Consider the following 22,917-nt stretch of genomic DNA (forward strand, 5'->3'; position numbering starts at 1 on the left):
CTCAAGTAGAAATGAAAGATCCATTACCAAGATTCCTTCTGCCAACAATAAACATGAAGAAAGCAATTGAGAAGAATGCAAAATAAGATGAAAATCTTTCAACTACTTTAAAGAACCTGGAAAAAGAGAGACAAGTGACAAAGTGGCATTTTTGGGACGAAAAAGCTGCCTTTCTTAAAGAAACCGGGACAAAACGAAAACTTAGCCTGGCAATACGGAGGAAAACGTCTGTTGAGGAACTGGAATCCGAGCCACGATGTCAAGAGAATTCATCTTATGCTACACTCAGACGTGAAAAAAGTCATCACCAGCGACGACTCCTTGTGTCAGCTACAAGCACAATGAAAGAGAAACGAGTCCAACGGCTAGAAATAATTCAGCTGCAGCAAAGATACTGGTAAAAGGGGTGGAAGCCGTTTTAAAAAAAAAAAAACAGCAAAGCAAAATAACAAGAGAGTTTCTTTACTCATGCAGGCCAACAGCATTGATAGACTTCCGGGCATAAATGAGTACAACTGTTTCAACGTTGAACAAAATGGAAAGTCTACTGGCTGTGAAAACTCAAACGCCGAGACGAATTTCACTTGCCGCAATTCCAGCCCCGCGCGATCCGAGTGTTACTGAGTTAAAGCGGAGATTGAGACGAGCGACCTTGCATCGGCTGTAAATACTCACATGAAGAACGAGAGAAAAACGTTCTGGCGACTTTTCACAAGAAACTGACCTTTTTATATGCTCATGACGCTTTTGTTTGAAAATTACCCTGAAGGTGGACGAGTGAATTTATTGATATCCGATGGAAGCTTTCTGATATGACGTGGAATATGAATTCCATAGCGTGGCCGAGTGGTTAGAGCTCCGAATTAGAAATCCGTAGGACTCGGAAGGCCCGAGTTCAACTTCTCGGCTGCGCTTGTAAATAGCCAACTGGTCTGCCTCGCGCCAGTTGAGATTCTTAACCTAGTTATGTTTATTTGAAAATTTATTTAACATTGTTTGTTTACATGGATCCTAAAAAGCCCCAACGGGGAGTGGCCAATTAAGTATACATTTACATTTTACACATTTCAGTATCATTATGTACAAACTGATTGAACTGTCGTGATTTGTTCAACTTCCCACTTTGCGAATAAAATACTGATTATTCGGAGGGTAAATATCATAATTTGATAATCCCGTTATATCTAAGGACCATTTGTAAATTTCATTGTGAAATTAAAACTTATCCTGGCGTATTTTTTTGCCGAAATCATTAGTTAAATCAATGCCAAATATTAGCCCGCTTGGTGGGTAACAGCTGCAAAGATTTACTTGTTGTGGCCAAAAATTCATTCATATAGTTTCGTGTTTAGTGTTAGTTTTTGTTTCATCGGCTCCTTTGTCTTAATTTTTTTTATGTACTTGTGAATTTTTTTTTTTTTTGCATACCGTATAAATTCAGCCCGCATGTCTGTAATTTATTTCTTCAGTTCAGTTTTGAATTGTTAGCTGTTATCGGTCAGAGTTATACGTTCGTCGATCGGTTAAAGTTCTTCGCATCCGCCTTGTAAGTTTCTTTTTATTTATTGTTTTTCTGTATTTCTCATGTCGGTTTCAGTTAGTTGATTTATGCTCCGGCTCCTGTATTGTAGTTTTGTTGCTTAACCGCGTTCCGACATTACTAATAAATTTCGTATGACAAATCACATAATGAACTTATAACTTGCGCGTGCAGTGCAACCGCATGTCGACGTACTTGAACATGGGCTCTCTCCAAAAAACCGAACCCATACAGGTCCAAACACAGCAAATTAAAAGCAATAAAGTTAATCCCTTAACTATATCGCTTCGAAGATTATTGCACTTATAATGGAACAATGCGAAAATGAGATCAAGGATAACTGCAGTGAAAACAATGGTTTACAAGTAGACGACAAAGGAAAAACGTGTCCATCTTTGAGAGAGAAGTGCTTGCACGTGAAGATCTTACAATCTGGGCTTAGATGTTCTAGAATTCTCGATTGCTTCGCACATGTTTTGTTTTGGTTTTACGACACTCGGTTGAAAACCACTCTAATGCATGTAACGCATCAAAGTAAAATAGTTCAAATTTACCTACTTAATTGCGACCTACCTCACCGGCCAACTCCACCCTCTGAGTATTAAACAAAAGGTCTCACTACAGCTGTACGTGAGTGGAAATACTTATGATAGGGGGCCATTGATATCTGCGACAATTCTGTTTTATTTGAATTGGGTGACAACCACCCACTTGGATATTTTCAGTGTTACAAGCTCGTAATTTGGGTTTGTGATTCTTTGGGCTTTAAGAAATCAGACGGTAATTTCCACACTAACTACACTTTGTTCTAAAATAGCATCTGGAGCATGTCTTGAGCTCGTTGTCTCGTTGTTTGGTCTTGTTTTTATTTGCTCCCGGCGTAAATCCATCGATAATGTACCTCTGTTGTTGAAGATTTAAATTTCAAATAAAACTTTAACTTTGCTTTCTCGCGCACTGGCAGACAGTTCGACTTCACACTATTGCCTTTGTCAGTGGCTAAATTTAAAACGCAGTCAGTCAAAACAAGAGTTTGTTCAGTTGTTATCACCGGCCGAGTCCTTGATACCCTACGTAAAAAGCACCCTGTAAAATATAATTAGACTAATTTGAAAGCTAATGAATCTCAGAAATTGATTGGTCTAGTACACACATGTACTTGTGAGTATTCAATAATGTGAAAATTTACACTCGTTCACGAAAACAGGCCGCAATGGCTGAAGACTTGGAGAATCCGACTGAGTACATGAAATTTATTCGAAACCTTAGAAAGGCAATGATGAGAAATACTGCCCAGGGTGACAGCTTGAAGAAAGATTTGAAATTCATCCAGGGCGAACGGAACAAATTGATGCACTCGTGGGAACAGGAAAAACTGGCGTTTGCGCAACAAAAATACGGCAAACGACCAGTGATTCGATGGAGCGGAGAGGGTATGGAAAAACCAGACAAAAAAGAAAAGGTTTCTAAGCATATAATGAACGGCGAGCGATACAGAGGATCAGGCAAACGTGTCCGCGAAAGAAACGAGTTGTCTTTGCAGCAATTCCCTGACACCAGTCTACTTGACAACAAGGACCTTTGCACTGTGCATGGAGACAAAAAAGTAAACACTTCATGTATGCAAAAGCTTACAGTGAAGGATTTTTCGAGGATCTTGTGTCCTAGTTTAAGTGACGCTAAGGACATACGATGCCGTGGTACAGCTTCACCAAACACCTCGAGCCACGGACTTAATCGCCAATTCAGCAATTTGTTTATAACCAAAGAACCTATAATTAGACATGATTCTTTCAGCCCTGCATGTTCTTCGCGCTCAGTGGACCAGCAGCGCCCTTGTTATAGAACGTTTTCTGTAAGCCCAAGTGAACTAGACCAAACTCAAGAAAGAAAAATGATTGACACTTCTCCTAACATTGCGCTGCGCAAACTGGCAACAACCTGGTCACCAAGGCAATCTGTGACTCTAACATCGGACCAAAACGATAGTGCGTCGAAGAACCTGCACCAGGTATGTAGCAATCTCCTATTGCAACTATGATATCATTTAAATGCCATTCGTCACCTAGGGAGCAATCTGCAATGATATAATAAATGTTTTATTCAATTGGGTTCAAATAAACCTAGACTACGAGTAGTCCCTCTTTCGCTTAGTCCGTCGGGAGAGACCGTAAACAAACCGTGGGAAAAAAATGGCCGCGTGAAATCCTGGGGACAAGACGCGCGCGTGCTTCTCAACCCCTGGAGTTCGCGCAGCCATTTTTTCTTGCGCTTTTCTTTCGCATCACGCACGACGGACTAAGCGAAAGAGGGACTATTCGCAGTCTAAGATAAACCCCGGTGCTAAAATAAATGACGACATGCACCTTGAGTTTATTGGCAACTCGATAACGTGGACGCGGCGTTTGTGAATCCGCACTGTATGAGTCTAAGCCCGAAGTTAATTGCTCACTGAATTCCTCACTTTAGTCAGTACTTATTTTAGCCTGCTTGTGTTTTTTTTAGCATGCACACCAAAAGATGGCAATTAATCAAGGACATTTATCTTACTCACAATCGAGAGAAATGCGCGGCCATTCCCAGCAACCAAGACCACAAGCTTTGTCAGTGAAGAACGTTTACTTTCCTCATATTTAATTTAGCTCTGTAAATTTGGAACTTGTTTTCACTTGGGAATGTCTGTGGAACTTACGGACAGCAACCATGTTTTAGTTCCACGGAGAGCAGTTTTTCCTCTCGCTAACACTATAAAGGACAAGCCTTTTAATTTGCCTGCGTAGTCAGCAGAAATTGGTGGCAGTTATTTCCTTCTAAAAGTACGAGGCACAGGCCGGGCCTGATAGAAACTAGGGGAGCAAGACGGCCAAGGAAGCGAGAAGAATCCTTTTCTACGTTTCCAGGAGCAGATTGGTACCAGTACATCTGATAAAAGTCGGGCTAAGCTCAGTGTTTCCCCAATGTGTGGTTCCTACAAGCCGAGATTAATGCCAGGGTATCAATCTGCGCAAAACTCTAAATTGCAAGAGAAACGTTCGCTTTTAAGTGATATCGATCAATTTTGTAACATGAAAGACTCTTAAATATATTGTAGACCAAGATTTTCTTAACTGATGCCTCCATGTTATACCAACATGCTTGTTTAGTTTCAAAGTTATCCTGAGTTTGTTCTTATTGCACTCAAACCAAGTGAAGCGTACCCCTCAAGATTACATTAATGAATTGGTTATTTGAATATTGAACCCGCTAGTCGTTTCAAGAATGCAATAATGAACTGATTATTGGGAAATTGAATTCACCAGTCGTTCCAAGAACACGGCTAATGGGTTTAATGTTCAAAAAAATCAATTTAATATTGATTTTTGAAAAGACTAGCGAGTTCAATATTCAAATAATCAATTCATTAATGTAATCTTGAGGAGTACGCTTCACTTGGTTTGACTATATGGGAAATAATAGGGTGGGGTGGAGAGTGTAGGAGAGTAGAACCAGGGGCTTTCTTTTGTCACAGTCCGGCATGTTATGCTAATTATTTTTTTTTGCCTTATTGCTGTCTTGGATCCTGGAGTCCCATGAAAATCCCTTTGGCAAGTGTTTTAGAAAACGATAGCTTGCGAAGTTCTTTTTTTGTATCAGTCAGATGATTCGGTAACCAAGCTTTCTTACACATACACATGGGCAAGTTATATTTTAAAACGGTAACGTTTAAACAGTGGGTTTATTTAAGAAAGTTCAACATTGTCTGAAATTAAAAACAGAATATTAATTAATTAATTAATTAATTAATTAATTAATGCTTATCCATTACACCAGTCATAATCGAAGCATTCCGCTATAAACGATCTTTCAAACTCTTCTTAGAAGAAGACGATATGTGTGGAGCTACTGATAGATATGAATTACTTGAATCTATAAGAGTTAACATTACAACCTGTTTCATTGTTCTTCTCAGAGCTTTCCAGTGTGGCAAAGTTCAAGATTGGGTTAATTAATTAATTTATTAATTAATCAAAGTCTGTTCCATTATCCCGTCAAGATCGAACGAAAATAAAATAAGATGTTTTCAGGAATTCGAACAAAACTCTGTTGTTCTATTCCTCTACACATCTCCGCCGAGAGAACTATGTTAAAATATTAAGCAAAAAGGTTTGACAAAAAATAAAACTGAAATCATAAACGACAACGACAAAACAAGACTAACATGTTCTGAAACTTGACTCAGAAAAATTACCATACTGACAACGTAAGTTGAGAGTATTTTCTCAGGTCTGCACTGATCCTTCGACGCAGTCGATGTTCCTGTATGAAGAACCAGAACAGGAGCAGTCGTTCCAGCAGCGTCGCCACAACCACCAACCGCGACAGCGTCGGTTACATTGGTAATCCACACCCCATGCATCGGCCATATTTTGCCCGCTTAGACCGCTCACAGAACACGTGGCCAACTCATACAAGGCAGAACAGGCAGCTGTTGGCTGGTTGCGCCATGGACATAATTCACCGGATAGGCAGAAGCGCTTTGCACCGCCAAAGCAGTAGATCTCCAGGCTGTCCCCACCCGTAGTAGTGCCGTAATCATTCATGCAACCGTCATGAATCGTCTGGATCAGTCCCTGACCTGAGCAAGCAATCTTATTTGGCTGGAATGGAGGGGGAGCGTTAGCGAGCAGGCCATTGATGTTGGACAGTTCTAACGTCAGGAGCTTGATCGACGAGCCACCGTAGAGGCCTGTTATCATATGCGCGGCTACCACACCTACCTCTGCCCCACTAAGAACTCCAGGCGATGGCAGCAAGTCCCGGATGAGAGAACGTGCCTGGCTGTTGACGATACCTGGAACTGCCTGCGCCAAGTCAGGGTAAATTCGCCTGATGACATTTTCTAAAACGCGATCGAAGAGAAAGCCTATTAGGAATCCTCCAGGGCCAAACAACGCGCCGATCATTCCGATACTTGATGAAACGCTGTCAAGGCCGCCAATGTCAGCATTTGTCCCCATATCGACATGAGTCAGGTCGAAGCTGTAATGGAGATCAGAGCCTTGCGGTTTTAAAGTTACAGTTATCTCAACCACGGGAGTGAGATGAAGGGAAACGTAGTCATCCTTGCGTACGTTGAGGAAGCACCAGAACCAAATACAAGCTCTTGCGTAAAAATAAACATGCACCCGAGATTGCACCACGTCCCTGCACTGTTGGTTAAGAGAGAAGTCGGCTTCGAGCTTGACTTTGTATCCATCTTGGAACACCGAGCTAACGGGAGGCACGATAGCGGTTACATGTATGTCGGGAAGTGTGCTCAACAAGGCTTCAAAGTTTGACACGCGGGCGTCATACCTTAAGCCCAGCCAGGGAGACTTGTTGTCAGAGAAGAGGTGGGGCACCTTGACGTAGGGGCCTCCCTTCCAGGAATTCTTAAGGGTCTGTCCAAATGCACCACCAAGAATGGAGTCTGAAGATGTGTCTCGCCGGCGCCTTACCCCGTGGGTCTTTTTCGAGTCCTTTTCGAAGAATGTGTTAGGTTGAATGTTCCTCCTGGACTTCTTGGACTGCCGGTAATGTTTGCTAAAAGCGTTTGCTGGCAGCTCGGTCACCTCTAGGGTCAAACCACTGAAGCTGATGGTGGCATGTGTGGAGTTGGTCTTACTCACTGCATGCCGTTGCGCTTCTCCGTTGCAGTCACGAGCTCGGAGATGTTTCGTGTACAGTGCCAATGCCAAGCGAGCTGGGTCAAGGACGTTAGTCTCGTTAGTAAAGATTTCTCCGTCCTCATCCACCTCAAAACTGAACATGACGTCCTCCATTATGCAATCTTCTTCTGTGACGTTGTCTTGCATCACCATGGTACAGCCAATCTGGGTGAAATCGCAGCGAACCAGTGATTCGTTGAGTTCGGCGTGCTCCTTGCACTGCAGCTCATAATCAATGACTGCTTTCTGTGGCCCTTCTGTTGTGTTGCCCCTGGCAATCATGCGACCCACGTGGAAACCGACAAGGGAAACCACATCGACCTCTTTGATGTCACTCTCCCGAGATGCAGTCGACGAATCTGCAGAGGTATTGCGGTGGGGCTTCAAGCCCACAAATACCACACTGAGCGCCAAGGCAATGAGTGCAGCGACAATGACAGCTATTATGATCCATTTCATGCGCTTGGACATCAACTTATTGCTCTTTAGCTTTTCAGTGGAGCCTTTTTCCATATTTTCTCTGCAATAAATATCGCAGATAGCATGTTAAGGGTGACCGTGAGCAAAAAACTATCTTTTAGCCCGATACATACAGTATGAGCGGCTAATCCGTTTAGGGGTATTTATGTAGGGGTATTTATAAGAAAGCGACCCATTGTAAATATAGCTATATATATTGGTCGCGAACTTTGTATGGGACTTGTAAGAATAAGAATTCTTTATTAAGTAAGTGCCAAAAGAAACATGCCCAGAGTCATACGTATGGACTTACAATTTCATATAACTAACTGTTAACTTGCAAAATAATGGGTAATTTTATTTACTCTTTTCAAGAACTTCAGTCGGTTCTTAGGATGGTAGATATTAATACATTAGAACACAATTGTGTGAAACAATAGCTTTTAGATATGTGTAGTTCGTTTTACACGCATTTAGTTTTTAGCTTGTCAAACACACTAATCATTGGGGTACTGGGTAACCAACCCCCGTGGATTTGATGTTAAATAATAAGCACTTAATGACTGGTCCCAAGGGAAACAGTGAGTTTTGTTTCCCCGAGAGCCTCAGTGTTCCCTGAGGCGCCTCAGGGAACACTGAGGGTCTCGGGGAAACAAAACTCACTGTTTCCCTTGGGGCCAGTCATTGGGTGTTTTGTTATACCTCCCAACTCAAAAATAGAAAAAACTGCGAAGAAATCGTTTGCTTGACGCCGGCTGGCTCACAAATTTGCCACGGTTTCAATGAGCACGACCTGTTCACGTGCGAGTCAAAGTTCAAGTTGTTGTTTCCCAAGGGAGTTAGTGAGTTTTGTTCGCCCTAAGGAGTTAGTGAGTTTTGACCCACGACACGTGACACGTTCTCCTCCAATCGGAACACGTATTTGAGTTGGGAGGTATAACAAATCATTTTATCTTATCTTACCGGAGGGAAAGTCTCTGGTCCCCGGACGGGGGGGGGGACTCCCAGAAAAATTGGGTGAAAAACCATACCCTTTGGGGCTGCACATACCTATATAGCCCATATAAAGGAGTATCCCCCGGGCTCTGGTCGCAATACCAAAGAAGTACTTTGTGGTTTCAGGTTTACTAGTAATCATAAAACTATCAGTAATCGTAGATTAAAGAGTGCGCTCGAGCATTAGTAGGTTTGGTATGTTAAAATAGCAATGTACGATAGGTTTTGTATTGTACCGTAAAACCATCATGGTTTATTTTTGTTGAAGCGCGCACTGTGCCAGATGTCGTATACATTTCGTGAAGACATCGATAAATCTTAGCTGCAAGGTTTTTTAAATACCAAATACTCTGACTTCAAACCTTAAATACGCAGCTTAGGTGGCTTACTACAGTTTTGATGGATTATAACAGCCCAACTTCTAACTCTTTTGAAAAATGTTCCAAGATTTTTTTTTTCTCTATTTACTGTTTACTTAAGTCTTTTACCATTCTATATAAAACTTGTACAATTAAACGTCAACAAATTGCCAAAATGAACGACCGATACCTACGGAGAGACTGGGCACTAGTAGGTTAAATCACGTTTTTCTCAAAATCTACCCGTATGACCCCACCTCAAAATTTCAGGAATAAGAAATTGGCTCTGATTTCACATTCATGCAAAGTAAAATAAAAATCCTTAAGATAGATTTTGAGCTATTTTTGATTTCACATTTTCTTAGTTTGCGAAAAATCTATCTTACAGATCTTTATTTTACTTTGCATGAATGTTAAATCAGAGCCAATTTCTTATTCCTGAAATTTTGAGGTGGGGTCATACGGGTAGATTTTAAGAAAAACGTGATCCATATGGGAAAAACGTGATCCATATTAAGTCTTTTATATGGGGTATTTATTATTATTATTATTATTAATTGTTCAAGTTTCACATAGAATGGTAAAAGACTTAAGTAAACAGTAAAAAGAGAAACGAAAAACATCTTGGAACATTTTTCAAAAGAGTTAGAAGTTGGGCTGTTATAATCCATCAAAACTGTAGTAGGCCCTCTTGACCTGTTACGGTCCACAATAAGCTTCCTCGACATTCGGAAGAAAGTGCATGCACGAAAATGGAGATGACGTCATTCACCCCCGGAAGAATTTTTTTGGGGGGGCGCCAAATTGGTGTCCATAGATAGATAACTAAAAATTCAATAGATCGTTTTCACTGTCACGCAATAAAAAAATAAATCGAAAACCATCCAGTGGAAAAAGCTATGAAATTATGATGTTATAGAAGATAACTAAATAAGCCACTTCTCCAAGTTTTAGGCCTGTGCGTTTCCCCAAATTTTAGATATTCGTCGAAATGTTTCGCCGATATTTACAGAGCCCAGTATGAAAACGCCATGTTGGTGTACCTCCGTGGTACACCAATATGGCGGCCGGAAAATGGTGTAAACATCTGGAACTTACTTTGGCTCTCTAGGCGACTCATTATCAGTACTGATCAAACAAGCATTTACATAAGCACTTTTCCTAATGCTTCAACTTCTAAAAAGGCTCAAAATCATGGGATAAGTATATATTTTTCGACAAACTCGATCATAGCCTTGTGTCACGCACCTCCATAGCCCTGAAATTCAAAATGCTCTGGATTCCAAACGAAGCACGCTATTGAGCTGTAAAATCGTAAACAGATATAAATATACCGCCTCTTGTGCCTGATGAGGACAAAAACTTTGGTGGCTCTTTCGTTTTGGATTTTAGAAAGTGATGACGTCACGTGAAAACGATCTATTTTTCCGATTTCCCGAAAAGAAATGTGTTCTCTTGAACGCAAAAACCACTCATCGCGATCTTTAACACCAGTTGCCATTAACAATGCATTTGTACCAATAGTTCTATGGAATATTCTATGTTGAAAGCTTCCTAGCTTACTAGCACTAGTCAGTAATGGACTCCTGCACAAAGAATACTGTAAAAGGTAGTCCATTCTCCCACTAGGCACCGAAGATGTTTATTTCATTTACCCTGGACGTTAGTTGGCTGTACGGCACTGAACTGACTTTTTCAATATATCATAAGTGAAACTGCACATACTTTTTGTAATAACAATCTAATTGTTAATTGGTGTTTGCAGCTTTTCGTGTGACCTGAATAGTACATCTGCATGAGATTCATTCCTTTTCAGAATTGTTGATAAACCTCTCTTACTGAATAGTATGCTGAAGTTTTTTTCACATTAAATTTCATCCGAGTACAAAAGAATTGTGGAAAACAGTGGTTAAACGTGTATAAACTGAACTACGCAGAGTGTAAATATGACAGTCGAAATACGTAAATGGTTTTTGTCCAGAGGTGAACACTTGTTCCTTATTCATATTACTGCATGCGTGATGGCAATCAGTGTATTTCGTTCTTTACCTGCTGGTGTATAAATGTAGGCTTCGTCTTCACTTCTTGAGAATCTTGAGAGAGACTCCGAAATATGGTAATTGCTGTGCTTAGTGTAGACATTTTATAGGCTGCATTGCCAGTTTCGGTTTCGTTTCAGCGCAAAACGACGTCCAGTTTAGCACTTAAGTAAGCGCACAATTACGATTGCAATTGTGTGCTTTGTTTTCCAAAAATCTCTTATTTATTTATTCCGAAGGGAAAAACACCTGGTAGTGGAAACATTTTTTGGCTGTATCGTCAGTTTCGGTTTCGTTTCAGTACAAGAACGACGTCCGTTTCAGCACTAAAGACGGTAAACGTCCCTTTTTAGAAACTCGCACATGCAGTTTGCATTCAGTTCTTTGTTTGCTTTGTTTTCTAAAAATATCTTGTTCATTTATTCCACAGAGAAAAAAATCCTGGCGATGGAAACATTCTTGCGATGATTTCTGTTTTCAAAACCTGTTTTTTCTTTTTCTTCAGTTTATCCCTGGACCTAAGCTAAGATCTTTGTTGCTGTAACAAGCGAGTATAAGGTAAAGAGTTAAACGGCTGGTAGACCCTTATTGGATAACAACATTGACGGCCGTCGACTAAAAGGCTCTAACATATTCCGTAAAGACGAGACTTTCGAAAGGTCATAAAGGCTCAATATTTGAAGTCTTTCGAAGCCTGATGTATAGTAATCTGCCTATCTTACGACAAATAGGATTGTGTAATAGATATGTGCTTATTCTGCATTTTCGTAAATAGGCAAGCAGAAGTATCTAACAAGCGCTCAACCGTGAATGTGATAATTATTCATGATTGTACATGCAGTAATTGCAAAATCGATGGAAGTCAACAATCCTGGCAATCTCTAATTTGAAAGTGAAGAATGATCATCGCAGTAAATTTTCCAATTTAAGCAATTGGAAAGAAGAAGCCTGAAAAAATCAGGACTTCAACGGGATTCGAACCCGTGACCTCCGCGATACCGGTGCGATGCTCTACCAACTGAGCTACGAAGTCACACATTGGGAGCGAGGTCAATTTATTGAGTTCATATCTTCCCGTGAGGAGTGAAATGATGTGAAGTTTATATGAAATAATTCATATATGAACTGCGGTTGTAGATGAAAGTTTTCAGGCTTCTTTCCAATTGCTTAAATTGGAAAATTTACTGTGATGATCATTCTTCACTTTCATCTACAACCGCAGTTCGTTAAAGGCTATAGACTGATAGCCGAAAGCTTATGTTTTTAATATATTTTTAACCAGAGAACGTTTTTATTCCAATAGATCAAATTATTAATCAGTTGGGGTTTACGGTTTATGAACTTACTGCGAGATTTTGCGAGAGATTATTCATTGGGAACAGATCGATTGACTTAAAGTGCTATTTCATTTTGTCTGATGACAGACATGGAAGAGAAAACAAACTGAAGCAACAAGTGCCTCCGAAATCACTATTATAGATGCGTATTTACAATGTTTACAATTTGTCCTGAAGTCGTGAATTCTAGGCTGTTTTCGTTCTACTGTTTTACTGAAAAACTAATTGGATCTATTCTTTTGAGCTATGAATGAATCTTAAAAGTTTTGACAGAAAACAAATGGCTGATTTCCTCTATGGCCTGCAGGGAATTATGGTAGTGAGTGAAAGTCCTTTCCTTTTCAAATCCTTTTACTACTCTGTGAGTGAAAAACTAACCCTTCCCAGGATTCTAAATAATGGAAAACATGCAGTTGAGCCTAAAAGGAGATTTAAACAGAGATGTCCATTCACTCGTGGTATTTGAGGTCACCGGTCGTTTAGCTCCCAATTCGATTAGTCCCTGGCTAGTTAGCCCCCATCCAGAAGTTGATTAGTCCCCATCGACTTCTGTTTGGAGGCTAACCGGTTAGGGGCTAATCAACTTGGAGGCTAAACAACCAATAATCGCAAATACTATGAGTGAATGGACATCTCTACTAAATATAAACACATTTCCAAACAGACTACAAATCTTTCTTAGTGAAGCCAGATTCTCAGAGTCACTAAGCTAGTTGGAAAATTTAATATCAAAATGTACACTCATATCATATTGTCATGGAGTAATTCTATATACATCTCGAACTGGAACCAGCTTGGGTCCCTTGAACGGCTCCCTTGGTATGACACTGATATACTTTTTCTCTTCAAATGGTTCTTGTTGTCCTAAGCACCAATGGTATGGAGGAGCACGTTCACTTCGGAATTTCACAAATCCTTCTACCAGTGCATATAATGTGCTATCTTTACCAATACCAACCTGAAAGTTTAACAAGCAATAATATTCTGAGCAGATAAATTCATCTAACTCAGAAATAAAGCATAAAGGTCAGAAGAAATGGGATGGAAAGGGTCTAAGAGGCCTGAAAAAGTAAGGTGATATGAACTAACTTTGGATAAAAAAATTGTTAATAATTAAACCCAGTGAGTTCAGCTACAGCAAGTACGAAATGTCTGACCATCTGTCAAAACCCCCAGTCTCTTCTGGCTAATAATAAGTGCTCCAGAAATACTGGCACTTGAAATATGAAATTACCAATAAGTTGACCTCTGCCCCCCTTCCAAGCCTGTTTAAGACTTGCAAGGATTAAGACTAAAATGTATTATTTATAATGTATAAACCTGTCTAATGTATGATGGTAAAAATCCTGATTTGTCATAAATGTTTTGGTTAACTGTTGACAGATATCCAGTGGAAAAAAATTCTCACTGACAATTTAATAAGATTGTAAAACTGCTTACATTCAGTCCAGGATAACATCTGAGGTCTTTTTTTCTCTGTCTCATAAGAATAGTACCTGGGGTTACACGTTCACCTGTTGAGATGGCCCAAAGATTCTCATTTCAATTCATTTGCTATGAATGATTTGTTTAGCAAGTTTAGAACTGAGAGTGTGTTTAATCAAGTACATGGTTTACTGTTCGAGTGCACAAGCATGTCAACACAAACAAGGCACACTAACCCTATCAGCTTTTTGAATTAACTTGTTTTTTAGTATTATAATTCTGGTGCTGTAATTTTGATTTTCCACTGGACCATAAGGGAGACTACAGCCTTTGACTGTAATAATATGCAACCTACTGAAATAAAGTGTGATTTATAAGAATCTGTGTTTAAGCTGATGTTTCCACAAGATTATAAAAGTGGCACTCTTCAATGAAGTTTTGCTTGTATAGTTGGCTCCTGCAAGCATTGATATTTGAAAAGTCAATGTTTCAGGAGACATCAACTTGACATAATACTATACAGATACAGATCTCTACATCCGCACATAACAATATGTGTGAGTTCAGTTGAGCCAGAGCTTGGTATTAGATTAAAGACAACTGCAGGAAAAAATCCTCACTTCTGATAATAGGTTTTTACTGTACCCAAATTGGCTTTAATACTCCCAACCCTGTCTGTAAAATATTTTTGTCAAGTCATAATGTGTTTGTTATTCCTTGTTAACATAAAAAAAGGTAAAGTCTGCATGTGAGCCAAGTGGCCCATCAGGCCGGAGCTTATCCCGGTTTCTGTAGCATGAAGCGACTAAGAGTATTTCTACTCCCCCCTGGATGGGATGCTAGTCCATCGCAGGGTTACCCCCAGCATTAAGATCGCCGGTACCTGTTTATACACCTGGGTGGAGAGAGGCACTGTGAGAGTAAAGTGTTTTGCCCAAGAACGCAACACAATGTCCCCGGCCAGGGCTCGAACCCGGACCGCTTGATCCGGAGACGAGCGCACTAACCATGAGGCCACTGCACCTCCCAATGATGGGAGATGATGGAAGCCAATAAATTTTCTTTGTTGCTAGTACAGCTAGTCATAGGCATTAACATGGTTTTCAATAAACTATCATCTTCAGTTGATATTCTATAGTCTGATATAGTCTGATATCCTAGACTTTCCATTACATCAAATATTATGTAATCATTTCTGTCTTCTACAGTGATGTTTGTGAAATGACCTTCTAGATTCATTCATAATACATCAAGATAAAACAAAAGAAATTATTGTCTTGATGTTGTTTAGAAATGTGTTCTTAGTCAGCAAAGATGTTTGCTTCTTTTTCTTCTTTGTTTTCTATTTAGTTTTGCTTTTGGTTGAGAAGGCTTATCAAACAAAAGAGACAGTCTTCTATTGCATTTCCAAACACCTCAAGACTCATCAAAAATACTCTGCTGGACATGGTATTTTCACTCTCTTCTTGGTGTATAGAAATGTAATGAAACACTGTCTATCTAGTCATGTTTGATATATAACATCATTCAATTTTAATGGTTTTTATTGAACTATCAGTCATGAATTGTATTCATGACAATTATTTTTGCAGGTTTAGTTGTAACTCTTTTGTCCCACACTTTTCATATCATAGGTTATTATGCCACTTGATATAAAAGGACAACAAATACATGTTCTGATTAATTCATTATAACTTGGAGCATGGTGACATGTCAAACCAAGATTGGTAACTGCATGCATAATGATATTGGTTAAATAGATGATTTGACTATAAAGGCCTTGAACTACTGTATTCTTTTAATTTCCAAGCTTTCACTGATCTACCGCATTGTCTATTTAATCAACCAACATGCTACTGAAGGACAACATTACTTCAAACATTTACTATTAATAATGATTGTAAAACATGAATGTTGAAGGGTGTCTAGCATACCATCAAATCTCTTTGGTCCATAATTTTTGCCTTTCCTTTTCCTATTGTGATTCTGCTTGTTCCTTGAGTGTCCTGCAGATTTCTTAGCAGCTGTTCGACTCTGCATAATGACTCCAGGTAAACCTGTGCCACATAAATGGTAGTCAAGACTTTTCTAGTCCTAGGGACTGGAGGAGTCTGCAGACTCAACAGTGGAGGCATTTAACTGTAAACTCTGATTTCTGTAGCTCTGGACTATTGCTATCTCCTTGGATAGAATGCGAGTCCATCAATTTTTTACTGTTTAAAAAAAGTAAAGATGAGCGCCCCCCCTCCTCCAACCCCTAGCTTAGCTCAAACTCTTAAAGAAAATGAAAAATAGCTGGATATAGTGGAAGTTTGCGATGGGTGAAGGCACATTGACTGAGAAAGCATATCCAAGGGAAAACACTGGGGTAGAATCTGTCGTGACAGGTGTATTTTCCAGTAACAAGTTACCAGTCATAAACATGTATCCTTCAACCCTGATTGCAAATATAGATCCTCATGATCAAACTAGTGCCCACTGGATTGCAGTGTACTTAAACAATAAAACTTCATTATAACACATTTGTAAAAAACGGTCTCCAGAAATACTTGGCTGTATATGATGGATCCACAGTCAGTCAGCTACTTTGACAATGTTATAATGACATTCATGATCGATAACAGGACAGACACATGAAACAAGGATGCCATTATGATCAGACTCCAGTTTGAAAAATCTGGACTGACAGCATGTATATAAGTTAGTTATTTTAGTTAGGAGAAGTTAAATAAACCATGCTTGTTTGCTAATACATTGTGTCCAGATACCCGGCAGCTGGGAAGTGTTTCAAAACACTAGATACCCGGCAGTCTGAAATAATTACTGTAGAATTTCAACGAAATAACTCGTTCAGTTCTTCTTAGAATAGTATATCTTTGTTTAGAAATTTCGAGCGATTTCAAGTATTATTTTGGCTTTGCAGTTGAGGAATTTTCGTATAAAATCACGATTTTTCGACATTAAAAAACGTCGTACTCTGACTCCGGAGTCAGCTCTCGTTCACACAAAATGGACAGTTGAAACCCTCTGAGATATTCCCCTGTGCGGAACACCATTCAGCAACATGACTTGTTTTCCATCTCTGTTACGTTGTTTTAATGCTACTGCATGATGGATACTTAACATTTTCTTGCAAAATTTACATAAGATATACTCACCTCTGAAGGGTTGAAAAACTCCATCCCATTTTCGAGCGCAGAGCGCCGCCATGATGGCAGCCATGTTCTTTCTGGGCCCCACCAACAGCGATGGTCAGCGGTAATAATTGTCATGTAAGACAACTAATCATGTCCCTTCCAGAAGGGTGCCCACTTTTGCCCGAGGACTTTGCTGCTTCAGTGTGATTTCACCATGTAAGAACTGCACCTTAATCTGATAGGGCTTTGATAGATAGTATTGTAGAGTGCGTAGCAGGTGCCACGAGAAAGGAAAGGGAAGAGAGGAGGTTGGGAGAAAGGAGAAAGGATTACCCTTTTCCATCGCGTTTTTTGCCTCGCCTACTCTTTGTCCGTTTTTGCTTACTACGCAGACTCGTATCGTTTAAGGTCCCGATAACTGAACTTCAGAAACCAGCTGAACTTAATTTCCCAGTAGGAATCGCTCGTTATATAACTTTATTTGGATAGTAAAAATCCGTACTCCGAACGTTATTAAATTTTTGTTTTTGATGTAATTATTTTCTCACTTATTTACAAGAAATTGACCTTATTTACAAATGTACTGCTAAACCTAGTCGGGGTAAAATTGCCATTTTTTCCAGTCGCAGAGGAATGAGGCTAAATGCATAAAGCGAGGCCAATACTGTGTTTTGCCAGAGTATAGCGAGAATGGAGGTAATTTCTATGGCTACCCTGTAACTCATCCAAGCACACTACCTCTGTAACACAACGATCATTCGGCCTGAGACTATTGACTGCAAGTTAAGAACTCTTCTAATTGTGATTAATTTGTTTTTCTAAATTGCAGTTAATTACTGTCCTTGTAACTAGTTTTCATGGCCGTTTTCCGCTCTCTTTTCTCTTCTAATTGAGAGTATATTTTTCTTTCTAAATTGCATTGAGTTGCGGTCCTTGTTAAGTATAATTAGTTCCCATGACCGTTTTTCTCTTTCTCTGACTTTTTACGTCATTCAGTATCACCTCCTATCTCTCCGTCTTCTTTCTCTTCATGGAATGGCTTTTGATTGACGTTGTTCTTTTCCTTTTCCTCCCCCTCCGCCTCGTCTCCGTCCTTGTCCCCCTCAGTGGAAACTGATTCGAAAGCTACTTTCGTGTGCCCGACAATGATGGACGATGACAGCAATTCCTTCGGCACATTTCCCGGGGATTTCATGCGCAGATAGCGAGTGTGTTGAATCTCATCTACTGAATGAGTCTTCTTCTCTTTTTGCGACGGAAATCGGTCTCTGCCCGCGACGTCATCGTCATCATCGCTGCTCCAAAAACACAGTTCCTCATTCTCCAGTCTTGGGAAGTCTCCCTCATCTTTCACAAGCTCCTCGCCTTCAGGCAGTTCAGCTTTGAGGGAAGACTCAATGAGCCACTCCTTTCCGATTTCCAAGGAAATTTGTTGCTTTTCTGTGGGCCTTGGTGAAACACTGTGATGGTTAAGTGATTCTGCCCGCGGAGATAACTCCTTTGCAGTTTGATCCCTCGTCAAACTGTTAACCCTTTTTCGGTATCTTTCTGCCCCTTCATCTTTGGATAGATTTGGAAGCGAGCCTCGAGCCAGTAGTTTAGGCAAGTGGAATAGATCTTCTTGAGAAGTTTGGGCCTGCTCGGTTACGATAGGCTGAAAACCCCGCAATCTTCTGAACTGAGGTGAAGGTGGTGCTCGCGGCGAAAGCCTTCCTTTATCAACATCCTGAAATATGTTTATAAAGAACGGGAAATTAGTTCAAATGATCTGAACTATACCATGGCAAAACAGGTTGCTTTTAAATGTCTGTTTTTTCATATAATGTAAAACCATCTGATAGGACGGCTAACGCGAATTTTTCAAGTTGATCACTTGCTCATTTATCATTATTCTTTATTCTCCAAAGCTATGACTGGATTATAATATTACACAAAAATTCCTCTCTTGAAATGCCAAAGTAAAAATATCATTTCTGGAAAAAAAAAATAAGAAAACGTACAGCGCTATGTAAAAGCTGGAGGAAATTATTTTGAGTTTAATGTATTTCTAAACTTAAACAAAAAGGTCACAACATCTTATTGTTTAATGGTTGCGGAGAGCTGAGGTCGGCGCGTGACAACGTTAGAAACAACCATTCACCCGAACGTCAATGGTTAACATGCTCGTTGTAACTGGTCAGCATTTGCAGTGTAATACCAGCTATTTAGTTATGACGTCACTCGAAATATTTCTCTCAGTTTGATAGGATAACCAAAATACAAAAAGAAAGTGTTTACATAAGAAAAGAGGATTGGTTTGGTACACCAACAAGGTCGCGGTGTCATTGTTTTGGAACACCAATACGGCTGCCGTGAGGTCATGTGGAAATGCAGTTTGCGCTTTAGATATTATTTGAACGTAATATTAAGCATTATTATGACTATATGAGTCACTATTGCTACAGATTTTGAGTTTAGTCATTGAAGTATCGTCTGGTCTTGTCTCTTTCAGATGTATGTGCAAAACGGATTAAGCGCCCCTTCGCTAATGAGCGCACACTATACAAAAAACTAAATTAGTGCAGCGGAGACGAAATTGAATCATTTCGGTATAATTAATATAACAGTTCATACAGGCGATGTAGAGATGAAGAGCTAAAAATAATTCAGCACTATGAAACAGTGGAAGCTACTGGCGTTAAGGAACGAATACATAATGATGTTCTTATAAAACACATTACCGTTTACTAGTATTAAAACAATTTACAGATAGCCGACCTTCAGAGAAAATGAACAATGCTTCTGGCTTTGTTGTACGGTACAGTAGAAACATTCTATTTTAACAATGAAACAATAGAAATCAAGGCATGGGATGTTACAGAAAGTATTCAATGTGCAAACTTAACAACGAAACATGTCAGTTTACGTCTCTTGTCTGATCTGTGTTTGTTTTAATCGATAATCACAATGAAGAAATTATAAGAACCTTAAAATATTTTCAACGTGTTATCGCAATTTAGCATAAGTTCATGCGACTTGTGGATGAAAATTTTCTCTCTGGTACCATGCGGTAATTTTGAATTGCGCCAGGCAATTTCAAGTACATGTGTTGAAACCTTCAGTCAAAGACAATTCATTTATTGCGGATTAAAATTAACACCTCGCAGTTTTAAAGGACGTCCTTCGCCGGCTGACATAGCGAAGGGCCAAACTATTAGCAGAGTAATACCCGACATCGTTAATACAGGGTAGATCCAGGACCTAAAATTCGCGCTATTGAAACAACTTAACCGCGGTCGACATCTAATCAACTTCTGGAACCCACACATTGTTTTCCTCGCATTCCTCGCTCTCTCTTCAACAGGCTTTGAATAATAAAACCAAAACCCTCTTTCGCGGCCATGATTCCCGTCTAAACGAACTTACCTCGAAGTCGACGGGCGATGTTTTCGCCCGTAGTCGCGCACCTTGTTTTGCAGTTGGCGTCGAAAACGATCGTTCCAAAGCTATCTTCGAATTTGTCCAACCAACATGAACAAAGTTCACTGGAGTGTCCAGCGTGTTAGCACGTCGTCTTTCTATACGCAGCGAGCAGGGCAAGGACCGTGTGCCTTTGTCAGGGTCTAGTGTATTTGAACTGCGCATTTGAGACAAAATTGGCGAAGGTGGTGCTGGAAGTCTAACTCCTGGTGAGCAAAGTGTCTGTTGAGTCGCTAGCCTGGTCTTGAAGTCGTTTCTTCCCCCGTCATTTGGTGACGCGAGACAAGCAGTTCGCAAATGTTCATCGATCTCTTGGCCATCCAAGGGTTCATTCCCATCCAGGGAAGTGGATAAATTTTTGTCAGAATCATTGCTTTTCTGGCGTTGATAAAATTTACTCTTTTGGTTACTTGAAGGCTGACTTTGAGGGCGCGCTGAATGTGTTGCCGACGATCCGCCTCGCTCACTTGTTGCATTCTCAGAGAGAGCTCCTTTACAAAACTCAGCAACTGTTTGCTGCATGATGGCGCTGTCAGCTTCCGAGCCGGAACGAGTCCGGCGAATCGACGGAAGCTTACTCTTCCACAGTTGAAGAAAATCGAGCTTCTGTTTAGTCAGTGAATTCATCAAACTCCTTCGTTCTTTTTGCAAACGCGACAGCCCTTTCTTTAAGTCTTCGTCGTAGGCTGAATTTATGTTTAAGGCTTTCTTTATGTTTTCGCTGCGCATGGCGTCGTGTTGGGCCAGTTCCTTGAAAGACAATCCGTGAGCCATATTCCAAGGAAAGGATGCTTTGAAACTGCGACCGAGATATGATTCGTGTACGCATACAGCCAACATGTACACAAGCTCTTGTTTAGGATGCTTGCGTACTTTTAGCTCTTGTTTAGGATGCTTGCGTACTTTTTACCTCTACTTTTGTTTCAAGAACAATGGTGAAAAAATCCGTAAATGCATCCTTTGACATGTTTGAGTGCCTTCATAACAGGGTGAAGTGATTAATTATCAATTGATGTTGCTAGCCTTATTCAGTCCAATTTTATAGTTCAGTCACTCCTGTCACACTGACAATCAAAAGCTTAGAAGCCCCAAGGGCCCTGTGATTGTTGAAGAAGGAGCAGTCTCTTCGCTTCAAGCTCACGAGGAGTAGTCTTCACTATCTTCCTGGACTGTTTTGCTACCTTCTCCCGGCTCTCTCAAGGTCATTTATTCATTGATAAAATTTAATTAACAACAATTGATTTGGACATTACGCTCTGCCTTGCTGTCGCTACTGAGTCAACTGATGCACCTCGTTTCCTGTCGCTGTAATTTGCTTCTGGGGCAGGCGTCGAAAATGTGAGGCACAGTGATCTTTTATATGTTAAGCTTCTTAGATTTTCAGTGAAAAATTACTTATTGAATTTATTATTATAATTATTTCAACCCAGGGCTTAACCTTGGGTTTAACTAAGAAAGTATAGAACTTTATAATCGTAGAAGTTTCCTATTTGAAAAGCAGTGCACACACTTTCAAGCTTGCAAACTAGAAAACATGATAATTTACAGTGCAGATGCTTGTAGAATGACAATTTTTATTCGCTTCACTGAACACTTTAATAACATCCAGACAACTCACCTCTCTACCGACCTCAGTTTCCTCGCAGCCCGAACTCATGGAACGAAGTTTATGACTCGCTCCAATAAGCTCTGCGAGCACTTCTTTTCGCTTTACGCCTTTTGCCGTGTCCAAACTCTCTGCGCGGCGGCGGTGGGGAATAGGAGAAGACGGTAACGACACACTCTTCCGTTCACCTGTGATGCGGTCGAGAGGATTTAAAAATTTCGAAGATTGCTGCTGCCTTTGCAAGAGAGGAGAATGAGGCAGCTGAGTTCCTAAGGTTGTAAAAGTGACGTGCACCCGAGAGTTCTTAAACAAGCCCATCCCTGGGTGCTCCTCAAATTCGTCATCTACTCCAGCTGCAATTCCACCGACAGAGCTCTTTTTATCTGGTAACGAAAGTTGTTGGTCGAGCACCGGTTTTGTTTCGCTGGGTAGAATTGTAACTTGACTTTTTCGTATAATTTGCGGCGAGTCTGGCGGAGTAATGCATGCTTCAGGGGATATAGCAGGCTGTAAAAGAGGCAAAATTTTCTCTCCTCCGGACTTCGTCAGCAGAAGCTTCTGCGTTTCTTGAACTATCATGTCATGCGGCACGGACATCCTTTTCTTCGTTAGAAAACTCCTTTCACTAAGCTTATTTAAGTCTGGTAAATCAGCGTTATCTGGAGAAACAGCATCTCTCGGCTCCTTTATGTCGTCCGATGAAAAACGAATTTTGGGAAGGGCAGAGATTCTTTCTATAAATTTTAACTTCTTCTCTCTTAGTGACCGTATAATCCGCTTGCGCTGCCCTTCGATATTTTCTAAATCCTTCTGTAGGTTTCCTTCGAATGTTGTGCTCCGATTGATGGCTTTTTTATATTCTCTACTAGTCAT

The 22,917-nt window shown here is 40.2% G+C and overlaps 3 protein-coding genes across 3 annotated transcripts; all 3 read right to left on the reverse strand.

The window, feature by feature from the left end:
• Positions 1 to 5,725: 5,725 nt before the first annotated feature.
• LOC145469786 (uncharacterized) lies at positions 5,726 to 7,835 on the reverse strand. Its single transcript, XM_081453600.1, has one exon. It carries the CDS (start codon positions 7,738 to 7,740, stop codon positions 5,800 to 5,802), a length of 1,941 nt encoding a protein of 646 aa, XP_081309726.1. The 5' UTR covers positions 7,741 to 7,835; the 3' UTR covers positions 5,726 to 5,799.
• Positions 7,836 to 12,324: 4,489 nt separating this feature from the next.
• On the reverse strand, positions 12,325 to 17,485 carry LOC145479439 (large ribosomal subunit protein bL27-like). The gene is made up of 4 exons (XM_081457806.1): positions 17,001 to 17,485; positions 15,777 to 15,899; positions 13,858 to 13,931; positions 12,325 to 13,375 (listed from the first exon to the last, which is right to left on the reverse strand). The coding sequence occupies exons 1-4, from the start codon at positions 17,062 to 17,064 to the stop codon at positions 13,172 to 13,174; spliced, it is 465 nt and encodes a 154-aa protein (XP_081313932.1). The 5' UTR covers positions 17,065 to 17,485; the 3' UTR covers positions 12,325 to 13,171.
• A 273-nt stretch (positions 17,486 to 17,758) lies between these two features.
• Positions 17,759 to 22,917, reverse strand: LOC145473534 (uncharacterized). Its single transcript, XM_081455037.1, has 3 exons — positions 22,057 to 22,917; positions 20,385 to 21,188; positions 17,759 to 18,735 (listed from the first exon to the last, which is right to left on the reverse strand). Exons 1-3 carry the CDS (start codon positions 22,915 to 22,917, stop codon positions 17,968 to 17,970), a joined length of 2,433 nt encoding a protein of 810 aa, XP_081311163.1. The 3' UTR covers positions 17,759 to 17,967.

Source organism: Orbicella franksi, chromosome 2 (assembly GCF_964199315.1).
Source record: "Orbicella franksi chromosome 2, jaOrbFran1.1, whole genome shotgun sequence".
NCBI classification, from domain to species: domain Eukaryota; kingdom Metazoa; phylum Cnidaria; class Anthozoa; order Scleractinia; family Merulinidae; genus Orbicella; species Orbicella franksi.

Excerpts from the sequence above, each read along its gene's own strand:
- LOC145469786 (XM_081453600.1), bottom strand. The coding sequence starts at position 7,740 with ATGGAAAAAGGCTCCACTGAAAAGCTAAAGAGCAATAAGTTGATGTCC.
- LOC145479439 (XM_081457806.1), bottom strand. The coding sequence starts at position 17,064 with ATGGCTGCCATCATGGCGGCGCTCTGCGCTCGAAAATGGGATGGAGTT. Across the intron at positions 13,932-15,776 it reads TGGACCAAAGAGATTTGATG|GTGAACGTGTAACCCCAGGT; the intron begins GTATGCTAGACA and ends CCATCTCAACAG. Across the intron at positions 13,376-13,857 it reads GATGTTATCCTGGACTGAAT|GTTGGTATTGGTAAAGATAG; the intron begins GTAAGCAGTTTT and ends TTAAACTTTCAG.
- LOC145473534 (XM_081455037.1), bottom strand. The coding sequence starts at position 22,917 with ATGACTAGTAGAGAATATAAAAAAGCCATCAATCGGAGCACAACATTC. Across the intron at positions 21,189-22,056 it reads AAACTGAGGTCGGTAGAGAG|GAACTGGCCCAACACGACGC; the intron begins GTGAGTTGTCTG and ends TTGTCTTTCAAG. Across the intron at positions 18,736-20,384 it reads CATCGCCCGTCGACTTCGAG|AATTTCCCGTTCTTTATAAA; the intron begins GTAAGTTCGTTT and ends ATCATTTGAACT.